This window comes from Seriola lalandi, unplaced genomic scaffold (assembly GCF_002814215.2).
Source record: "Seriola lalandi dorsalis isolate HSWRI2012SDOR001 ecotype SW California unplaced genomic scaffold, Sedor1 jcf7180002054698, whole genome shotgun sequence".
Lineage (NCBI taxonomy): Eukaryota > Metazoa > Chordata > Actinopteri > Carangiformes > Carangidae > Seriola > Seriola lalandi.
Window position 1 is genome coordinate 2,600 of NW_019525251.1, and position 11,219 is coordinate 13,818.

An 11,219-nucleotide genomic window follows, 5' to 3' on the forward strand; every position below is an offset into this window, starting at 1 on the left:
TTGTTTTTTTGCTAACATTTTTTATTATTAAATGCATATAGACATCATAATAAATACGTAAATGTTGGCAATTAATTGGAAATATATAAATATAATTATTTCAAAATGCCTATATAATTATTTGTAACTAATTCATAATTTATTTCTTTTGAGGCTGCAACTAATTATTGTTACCAATTTTGATTTATCTGGTGATTATTTTCTCAATTAGACTATAAAATGTCAAAAATACCAAAAAAAAAGAAAGATATTCAGTTTACTGTCACATATGACAAAGGTGCATACATTTTAAGAAGCTGGAACTAGGAAATGTTTGTTAAGTTAAAACTTTTGTTTGACAAAATAACACATTTAAATACCTCAACTTGGGCTCTATTGAAAAAACAATAAATTAATTTATCAATAACAAAAATAGTCACTAATTGCAGTCCTGGGGTGGAGGCAGAAATCATATAGATATATGTAAAAAAGATTATTTGTGTTTTGGCATTTTGCAAACAGCCAATCAGAGGTGAGAACTGCAACTGGTCTGATGTTAAAATCAACTTTTTGTCCTCAGCCTCATTTCTAACTGCGCTGCAGGTTTGTTGACGTCGATGCTTTTTAAAGACAGACCTACATTCTCTGTAACCTACTTCCATCGTTTGTCCCACAAAACCTGGAAACCTTTGTCCACTGTTCAGGTAAGTGTTCTGGTCACATCTACGGCAGCCAGGAAGGCCAGAAGAGTCTAAGTCATTTTAACTAGTAAAAGTCACAGTTATTTTTTAAACTGAAATCTTTAATATAATCCTTTCAGAGGAAGAGGAGACACTGCTAATAGCTTGAGAGTAATTCAATGGAACATTTAAAGGTGAATTGACCCACAGAAAATGAATCAGCAACTATTTTTATTTTTTTTTCATTTTGTCTTTCTCTTCCTTTAATTCCTTAATTTTTTTTCTGTCATTTAATAGACTAACCTGTTCATCAATTAATTTCTCAGTTAATTGAGATACTAATCGGCAGACTCATCTATAATGTTACCGCCCTAGAAACATTAATTAATTAAATAATTCAGATAGAAAAGCTTAACATTTTGTTTTATTAATGAATACATTTATCAAGCAAATAAATAAAAACAAAGCTCTTGGAAATAAATCTTCCACACAGAAGTAATAAACAGAAAATTTAGTTTTTTTTTTTTTTTTCAGTACAACTATTTCCTCTCTTTGTGGTAGCTTCTTTCTCTCACAGTGCGAATGTGAACTTGGACAGTAGCAGCTACTGTAACAGCAAAGTAGAGCTCAATGCATCAGAACAAAGCAAAACAAGTCCAGAGTAAAACACAGGAAACTGTAACTAATTCACATTTCTGTCAGCAATGTGTTGTCTTCAGATTAATTCAAATTTTATTGAAGATTTCGGCATTAAAATATTAGTTATCTCAAATGTTATTTAGGTTAGTTAAAAGTTAAAAACTACTGTCACAAGATAAGGGGCCTAAAATAATGATCGTGACATCAAACATCCACACTGTGACGTGGTTAATCTAATGGCTGATGTTTTTCTTTGTAGAAGATTTGCACCTTTTTCGTGGCGTGTTTACCGCGCTGCACCACAGTGTTATTCTTGATTTGACCACCATGTGATGGATTATAGAAAACCTACCTCAAAGAATAACTCTGTTGATATTCTCTATCTTTTTCTTCTGGTCAACAAATCCCATGAAAAAAAGAAAACAATAAGTTCTGTGTGTTTAACAAAGCCGGATGTCCATTTTTAATGATCCATTAAAAACACATCAGTGAGTCACACTGTGTCACTGGGTCACATGTTCCTTCATCATATGAACCCACTGTAGTTTATTTTGACTCAGTCCCCCCCCCCACAAACACACACACACACACACACACACACACAGACACACACACACTGTCCTGCTGCCACAAATACTCACTACAGCTCCAAATGTGGATTAATCCGCCGCTCAAAATAGTCCCCAAACTACTGCTCTAGTTTCTTGTTTTGTCTGTCCACAGAGGGGACGGAGGTGTCCAGAGACGGACTAACACATTATTGGTTTTGGTCTTTTTATGGGATTTGATAATAATAAGTAAAATATAGAATAATATCAGCCTTGTTTTATTTCCTGTATTAAAGCTCTCAGAAGGCTGCGACTTTACGAGGTGCGTTGAATATGCCGGGCTAGCTGGCGGAGCTTGAGCGTGACTTGTGGACGCTGACTTTCTTGCGGGTGTTGTCGGTGCAGCGTTCCAGGATGAGCTCTGCGCTCGGCCGCGGAGGGATGACCGGAGCCTCCCTCTTCACCTCGCTCTCCGAGCTGGAGCCGGACATCTCGGGGATGTTGTCTGCGGGTTAGAAATAAAACGATCAGGTTGTACGTATACCCTTTAAACTCCGTTTGATCAAACTAAATGTGAATATGAGAATATGTTACGGCAGGTTTTCGTTACCCTGGTTCTTCCTCTCCCTCAGCGGTGACTTTGCGGCGTTCTTGGAGTCCCTTTGCACCTGAGCGAGGCGGCCGCCCTTCTGCTCCAGGTACCGACGGCTGTTCCGGCGGTAGACGTCCTGGCTGAGCCGCCGGCGAGACCTGTTGTGGATACTCTTGGCGTTCCTGATGGTGGATCTAAGACGGAAGCAGGACACACAGAGCTGTAACGGTGAGTCGAGGTTGTGGCCAATAAAAGTTTGATCTATTGTTGCAGAGACCGACCCAATTCTTCACTGCTTCCTGAATTTTCCCTGTCTCTATGAACCATGTGTTTTCATCAGTCTGAACTATTTAATTTATATTCCTCCACACCGGCGAGAGCAGCAGCCATGTTGTTTTCAGGTTGTCTATACGTCCGTCCCATTCTCGTGGACACAATATCTCAGAAACACCTTGAAGGAATTTCTTCAAATTTGGCAAAAACCTTCACTTGGACTCAAAGATGAACTGATTAGATTTTGGTGCCTAAAGATCAAAGTTCACCAGATTCATTCACTAAGTTACTGAAGATGATGAAACTCCTTGTCCTTAAACTAGGACAGACATGTCCTCACTCTGAGAATGTTTGTCCAGCTAGGAGTGACTTCCTGCTGAATGAAGAGAAGCACATTACAACAACAGCAGGATTAACTGTGTTATTTACATTAGTTTAAACTAAAAACTGTCTGACTCCTGTGAAACGGATTCAAATTAATACTGGAAACTCATTTGGTAGAAAGACGGTGTTTAATCCATAATAAACACTTGTGCTTTCGTTCTAATTAAACCCAGCATGTTTATAAAACTGCAGATATAAATTAGTGTGTTTCAGTTGCAGCAAAGAGACATGAAATCACAAGCTGTGGTGTAACAGAGTGAGAGAGTGCATGACCACACACTTCCTCTTCGTCTGCAGTGACACAATAAAACACCAGAGTGGCAACAGAGGAACTACGTGCAAACCTGCACATCTCGGACTCTCCCCGTGTTCGCTCATTACAGTTAACAATTAACAAAAAACGTCCTCTCTCAAAAATGCTCTACAGGATTTAGTTCTCCTGAACAGTTCTAACCGGACTAGTATGTATGTGTAATTTATTTTAATTCGTTTTATATCACATTTAAAGTGGAAATCTATCTCCTTTAGATTATTATAGATGTAAAATTGGGCTGTAAATCATATATTTGCAGCCGTAAAGTGTGTGACAGAAAACATATGAATCCACTGTCTCTGACGAACCTGCGAGGTGGAGGTTTCTGTCCCTGCAGGTTCGTCCTGCCCGCCTCCCTCTCTTTCTTCCCGGCCTTCTGCAGGTACATGGAGGGGAAATGACCGGTTTCTTCTCCTTTCCTGCACAAAGCAGCATCAACAGGAAGTTCAAATTAATTGTAAATATTCACAGGAACTTGTAGGTACCGAGTAAAACATGTAAAAAGGTGCAAATGCAGGAATTAATTCTCATGAACTTCAGTAATGTGGATTTACAGATGTCAGTGTCCAACACTTTGATCCAGAGTCAAAGATCTTGACAAGAATCGACTGGATTTGGTTCAAACATTCATGGTCTCCAGAGGATGAATCCTAAAGTCTGTGACGATCATTTCACGTCACCTGGTACGTCAGTTCACACCTGGCTTTAAAAACCACTTGTGATCAGATTTCACTTCCTGCTTCATATACAAATAAACAGATATGTGTTGGGGCGAATGACTGCGCTGCTGCAGCTCTACAGATGTTTATTTATTCTGAAAACTTATGAGCAACAACTAGAAACGTCCAGTAGGAGTCAACAAAGGAGAAAGAAGGAGAAAGGTGAAGGAGGAGAGAAAACTTTAAAGCTCCTACAGTGTAAAGGTCTGTGTCCATGTGTAGTGTGATTATAGATTATAGATCAGGTCTAGGTTCTATATTAATACTGTGAAAGTATCAAAGCCTCAGTCCACAGAGAAATGCACACAGCCTGTATTCAGAAACTGAGCCTTAAAACCAGCCGTCAGGACTTCTGGAACTTTGTGATGTCACAACAAAGCAGTCAGCCAATCAGAAGAGAGGCTCAGAACCTCCTCTCTTCTGATTGGCTGACTGACCTGTTGTTACTAGAGCTGCAGAGAGAAGCCCGAGAGAAGAGATGTAAAACTACACTGAGATGGTTTTTATATCTTCTGATGGATCAACACTTTAAATAAAACACAGAAGAAGAAGAAAATATGGAGCTTATATATATATGTGTGTGTGTGTGTGTGTGTGTGTGTGTGTCATCATACCTTACGACCCACCAGCCGTCCAGCAGCTTGTGAATGACCTCGATGGTTTCACCCAGCTCCAGAGAGATCTCGTCCTCCTGCTCGGCCTTGTAGGCGTTGGCGGTGACGTACAGCTCTCCTGCAGGGAAACAGAGAGCGCTGTTATAAACACACCCACACAGGAAGGACTAACCTGAACACAACACGACACTATCTTACCTTCGTAGTCTGGCTCAGCGTCCTCGGGCTCCTCCGGTTTGTCCAGAGGCTCCAGGTAGGACGCGGGAACCCAGCCTCGTTTAGACTCGCACTGGCAGAACCACCAACCTGAACACGAGACCAGAACCACAGCGGCTCAAAACCAGGACAACACTAAAGCTCCAGTGCAAGTAAAAACTAAAACTACATCAGACAAGGTGAAAGGAGATCAGGTACAGAAGATAGATAGATAGATAGATATTAAGATAATTATCTTTAGTGCTGACTTTAGATTAGTGTTTTGCTCAAAGACACTTCAACATGTTTGACAGGAGCTGGGGATCAAACCTCTGACCCTGTGATGGTGAATCTGCTCTACCTGCCAAACTACAGCAGGAGGAGTCTGTAAAAACCCCACACCACGGTCAGATTGAATTTGAAGCTCCATAACTTCCTCTTCTTCTGTGTTTTACTTGAAGTGGTGAGCCAATCAGAAGAGAGGAGGCTCTGAGCCTCTCTTCTGATTGGCTGACTGTTTTCTGAGTGATCCAATAAAAATATAGCAGATTTCACTCAGAGAAACCAAATCCTGCAAGGTTTGGATGGTGGGTCCAGGTGGGCGGGGCTTGGTGACTGCTTTGTTGTGACATCACAAAGTTCCAGAAGTCCTGACGGCTGGTTTTAAGGCTCAGTTTCTGAATACAGGCTGTGTGCATTTCTCTGCGGACTGAGGCTTTGATACTTTCACAGTATTAATATAGAAGCTAGAGCTGATCTATAATCACACTACACATGGACACAGACCTTTACACTGGAGGAGCTTTTAAAATAAGGTTGTTGTTTAAACATTTATCTCTTCTCTCACCGTTCTGATTTTTCTCCACGATCTCCACCAGGTCGTCGGTGTGCAGGTTGATCTCGTGTTTGGACGTCTTGGTGAAGTCTGCAATCACTCTGTAGGTGTCCAGTATGATGGGACCCGAGATCTCTGACAGGTGAAACATCATCATCTCTTTTAATGTCATCGTTTACTTTTTCAAAATGTCCGCCTCGCTCCCAGTGGAAATGATCCCGTGTAGTGGGATAATCCAGTTTTAAATGTCTCTTACCGGCCACGTTTCCTTGGGCCAACTCCTTGGACCCTGCAGATGTCTTGTTTTTTTTCAGTCTGAGGAGGAAATGAAAATTTTTCTCAGCATCACTCCGTCCTGTCCAGTTCAACACAGCAGCTGTAGTGGAAGTGTGTGTGTGTGTGTGTGTGTGTGTGTGTGTGTGTGTGTGATACTGACGTGCTTGTGGCTCCTGGGTTTTCGTCCTCAGGTCGGACCTTGAAGAAGGCGGTGAGGTGTTTGCAGCGGGAGATGTGAGGCGGCAGGTTGATGAGCGAGTGGCAGTAGTCGGCCAAGGTGCTCTGTCTCGTCTCTGTCGACTTCTGGCTGTCGACCCACCGCGGCGCTGGCGACGCACAAAGTCAACGTGAACACACATCACGGTAAAAGACACAGTAGTGTAATAGAGCATCATTTGATGTATTAACGCTCCTTAAATCAAACATAAGTCAGTCAAATGAATGAAAAACACAAATATTTAAAAAAAAATTATTGTGTGAACAAGAAGTTTTAGTTTCTTCCATGACATCAAAGGTAAAAAAGGAGAAAGATTATTATATTATTATTATAAGGTTATTAGATGTTCCTCTCCTGTGTTTCATTTGAAGTGTGGATCCATAAGAAAATATCTTCTCAGTGTAGTTTTACATCTCCCTCTGAGCTGAGTCACAACGACTTGATCTGATTCTCTTTCTCATGAACGTCATTAAAAGTCTCTTGTAGTAAAAATATAAAAATCTTATTAACAGAATCCAAACGATATCACAGTACCTAAAATATGAAAAATTGAATTGCAGGTCAAAGTTATCAGTGATCAATATTCAACTGTTTTCATTCACTTTGTATGAATATTGTCAAAACACTGTTTGTTTTACTGTGAAATCTGTAAAGTTATGCTCATTAAACATCTGGTTTCTTCCATTTAATCAAATGCATCCACTTATTTGGAAGCAGTTTTTTGTCTTTTATTTGTCTAATCATGCTAAATGATTAACTTATTGAGGATCTCAGTGGTTGCTCTTTTCCAGTGTCCATATGTGAAGGTCAGGAGACGGAGATGTGGAACTGTGTGTCGGCAAACGCTGCTGTTGCATCAGCTCTGAGGTTTGGCTGCTGCTTCTCCTTCTCCGCGTTGCTACATGTGTTTTGTAACGAAGGTTTCATAAGGAAAATGTGTAAAGTTTGAGTTCTGTTTTCATGAAAACTAGGTCGTGAACAGGAACAGAAAACGACCGGGTGGAAAACACAGACCTGCTAAACGCTCACGACACCTGGCTGACTGTGAAAAATGAAAGGAAGAAATGGTTTCACCTGAAGCTGGAAGAAAACTCAAACAATGTTCAAGCAAATCTTACAGCTGTTTTCTTACATAATCGATTGATTGTTCAGTGAATAAAACGTCAGAAAATTGTATTCAACATATTTTTTTTTTAATCTGACCAACAGTCAAAAATGAGTTTACATCATATTATTATAAATAACAAATAATCACCTTTGAGAATCTGATTTATTTTTATTTTTTTTGTATTTTAGCTTAAAAATTTACTTTTTACTCAATTATCAAACTAGTTGATAATTAATTTTGTGCCATTTCCTCGTTCTTTGTTTCTGGTGGTGACTTGTTTGATCTCTGGTTGTGAGTTGAGCTTTGACGTAGTGATTTCAACCGTTCGCTTCAACAGACAGAGAAACGAGAAGCAGACCTGCCCACGTGTGTCTGACAAACACAGGTGTTTCCTGAGCATCACAGCACACAGAGGAACTTTACCTGACAGGATGATCACTGACTTTAAAAAGGTCACTCATGTCTGCATCGTCTTTTTAACACCAGTCTGTGACTGTAACTTACTAACTTACTGAGCAGAAAGACAACCAACAGAACCAGGATGTATAAAATCCCACCTGTTTTCTTTTTTACCTGGTAATGAAGGAATGATCCTGTCCCTCTTTTCTATTTGACCAGACTCGATGGGAAACATCTCCTTCAACGATTTCTGTCACCAAAATAAAAACAAAACAAAAAAGCTGCATTTTATTTTAGTTTTACTTGTTTAGTTTTACTTCTTTCACAGGAGGAGCAGAGCTTTTATTTTGTAGTGCAGAGGAACTCACGTGAAAGGTGTGGATCTCAGGGTACGTCCTGTAGATGAGCTTCTCGGAGAGGTCGCTCCATTTCACCATCAGCAGGTAGACCTGCACACAGAGACAGAGCAGCAGGGTGAGACCGAGCGTTTCCCAGCAACAGATCCTCGACTTCAGCTTCGGCCATTGTGAAGCTGTGACGAGGATCTGAAGCTGACGGAGCCGTTTGCAGAGCGAGTGCTTCGAGCCTTACGTAGTGCTGACTCGGGACTTCTCGTTTCTCGAAGCCCAGCAGCTCCACATGTCTGACGTAGATCTGCTCCATGCTGAGATACAGAGGACAGACAGAGTCCAACTGAGGGAGTCAGGCAGCAGCCCAGAGGCTTATATACTCTCTCTCTCCCTCTCTCTCTCTCTCTGTGTGGGTGGGTACAGTACCATGAATCTACCACAAGAATTAGTTCCTCTTTACGTTTATTTACAGAGAAAAAGAAAATAGGAAGTACTGTCAACTGTTATAATAATAACCATAATAATAATCATACAAATAAAGTTTTTGAAACCAAAATAGTAAAACATTCTGTCATTGTTTTACTTATAGATGATATTATAGTGAAAATAAATGAATCCCCTTTTTGCCCAGGGCCCCTGGAGGTCCCAGAGAACCAGTGTTATACGGTGTAAGTAGTAAGTATGTCGTGTTTGTAGTAGTATTACTTAAAACAGATGTATCAGCTGTAGTATTACTGCTTTATTAGCACTGCTTAGTGATGGTGGTGTTAGCAGTGAGAGAAGAGGTACTTTAACTGCGGTAAACTTAGAAGTACTGTCAGTACTTGTGGTTTTCCTAGAGCTAGTAATATTCCAGTCAGCAACAGAGGGCGTTAAACAAGATTAGATAATAAGTTCTAATAGTTATATTTTATGTATAAGTAGTTTATATGGGTTGTTTGAAGATTAATATTCTATATAAAACATAAAATTTGTTTATTTAATATGTAGATTAAACTACCCAGCAGTATATAAAAAATAATAAACATTAAAATTCTGCTTAACCATAAAAAAAAATCAGTGATTATATAATAATCCAATAATATAGTCTACAAAAACATTTGATATTTGATATATAAACGTATATAAAAGTCAAGAATGAGGCAAATTTATAAAAGAGATAGTGGAGAGAAGTTCAAAACCAGAAACCAGAAAAATGATTTCTACTACTTCATATTTCACTGTTTATGATATTGAGCTCATTTGTTGATAAAAGTTGTGTTGGTCAAATAGTTTTGAATTATTCTGTGTGTTTGTCTGACAGACATTTTCTTTAATTATCAACTGATATTGAAAAAAAGACTTTAACAGTCACTCCATTACCTAAATTGTTACAAACTATTCTTCCGTCAATCATCTAATCAATTAGTCGATTGAGTAAACAATGAAACTAGAGACAACAAATTGTCAGAGAAGAAGAAGTGTTTGTGTAAAATGATGAATGCAGTGTACAAGTCATAATAAACCTGCAGATTGTTTTTCATCACCTGCGTTCAGCTTTTTCCAGGGTGACATTTCTCCTTAATGGTTTTTCCTTCCTGAAAATAAACGAAAAATAAATAAATAAATAAATAAAATGGTCAGAACTGGAGAAATATTACAAGTGAAGAATTTCCCTCTGAGCGGTTTCACAACTGACCAAAAGGGGAATCAACCGGATGAATTCATGTGGCCTGTTCACACTGACAGACATGAAAACATACATTATTTTCTACATCTCTCTAGCAACTGATTTATTGTGTCACTCGTGGGCTTTCAGAGGGGCTTTCAGCTAAACTTGTAATTTCCTAAAACTTGTGCAAGGAGGAACAAAAACAGCATGAAAAGAAACACAAGCAAACCCATGTGTGATACTTCCTCAGACAGGAGGCATGTGATGCATTTAGATTTATTTATGTGTTTCTATTAAACACCACCAACGCTGATGAGTGACGGATTGGATTTTTTATTTGAAAGTATTATATAGTATATATAGTATAAGTGATTTTGAAGTAACTGAAGAGCTGATTAAATACTAGATGTAAAAATCTGCAGTAGCCTATGTGCGATGTTTTTGCAGTGAAGGTGTTTATTTTTGGAGAAAGCAGATGACTGGACATACAGATTACTGTCACTGACAGCAGCAAATGACTCACAGCTCCTATTTCTACATCCAAAACCACACGCACGTGTTGCCTGGTGTGTGTATTAAATAAAATTCTAGCTACTACAAACTCTGTTTAAAGATTTATCTGGAATTAAACAAACGTTACAAAGCTCGACATGTTTTCTCAAATTTGTATGTGCAACAGACATTTAAAAAGGTTTAAAAACGATTACGTCATGTTTGTGTTGTAACAGTTTCCGTAGTGTAGTGGTTATCACGTTCGCCTAACACGCGAAAGGTCCCCGGTTCGAGACCGGGCGGAAACATTATTGCTAGAAATGAGAAGTAGACGGTGATTATGGGATTTCCGATACTTCGTTGGGGCAGAAAACTTCACATTTTAACAAAAATACACTTGACTTGTATATATATATATATATAATATAGCATCAACAAGACTAATTTAATTAATTACATGTACCAAGAAATGAACATGAAAACATGTTGAAACATTAATGTTGAGAGATGGAGTAATACACAATGTATTAGTTTACTACATGGTACATTCAAGCTAGCAATTGAGCTAAAAATGTAGCTTAACACACACAATGACGTCGCTTACCTCTTCCGTGGAGAACAATAACAGAAGTGGACAGGTACAGGCAGCTCGGCTCTGAGGCAAACAGCAGTACAGAAGTCGACTAAGAAGCAGATGGTTCGCTCACTTTCATTGAATTTGTAAAAACATTACGTCATCATTTCGATTAGCACAGTTTCCGTAGTGTAGTGGTTATCACGTTCGCCTCACACGCGAAAGGTCCCCGGTTCGAAACCGGGCGGAAACAATAGGTTTTGTCGACCGTGCTAATTCAATTCTTTATTAATTACTAATATCGCTCAACAAGGTTCCGTCTATTTCCCCGACCGCCTGAAATGTGTAGTTTCCGTAGTGTAGTGGTTATCACGTTCGCCT

At 39.2% G+C, this 11,219-nt stretch overlaps 1 protein-coding gene and 2 non-coding genes across 4 annotated transcripts; 2 read left to right on the forward strand and 1 right to left on the reverse strand.

The window, feature by feature from the left end:
- Positions 1-1,065: 1,065 nt before the first annotated feature.
- On the reverse strand, positions 1,066-9,752 carry ncf1 (neutrophil cytosolic factor 1). 2 transcript variants are annotated; one of them, XM_023424044.2, is made up of 11 exons: positions 9,648-9,752; positions 8,140-8,220; positions 7,946-8,021; positions 6,208-6,373; positions 6,028-6,086; positions 5,784-5,906; positions 4,940-5,047; positions 4,742-4,859; positions 3,717-3,827; positions 2,457-2,632; positions 1,066-2,351 (listed from the first exon to the last, which is right to left on the reverse strand). In XM_023424044.2, the coding sequence occupies exons 2-11, from the start codon at positions 8,206-8,208 to the stop codon at positions 2,188-2,190; spliced, it is 1,170 nt and encodes a 389-aa protein (XP_023279812.1). In that variant the 5' UTR covers positions 8,209-8,220; positions 9,648-9,752; the 3' UTR covers positions 1,066-2,187. The 2 variants fall into 2 exon arrangements, with proteins under 2 accessions (XP_023279812.1, XP_023279811.1); XM_023424043.2 differs by lacking the exon at positions 9,648-9,752 and adding an exon at positions 8,363-8,478.
- A 747-nt stretch (positions 9,753-10,499) lies between these two features.
- On the forward strand, positions 10,500-10,572 carry trnav-aac (transfer RNA valine (anticodon AAC)). Its single transcript has one exon. It is a non-coding gene; the product is annotated as a tRNA-Val (tRNA).
- Positions 10,573-11,018: 446 nt separating this feature from the next.
- Positions 11,019-11,091, forward strand: trnav-cac (transfer RNA valine (anticodon CAC)). The gene has a single exon. It is a non-coding gene; the product is annotated as a tRNA-Val (tRNA).
- Positions 11,092-11,219: the final 128 nt, after the last annotated feature.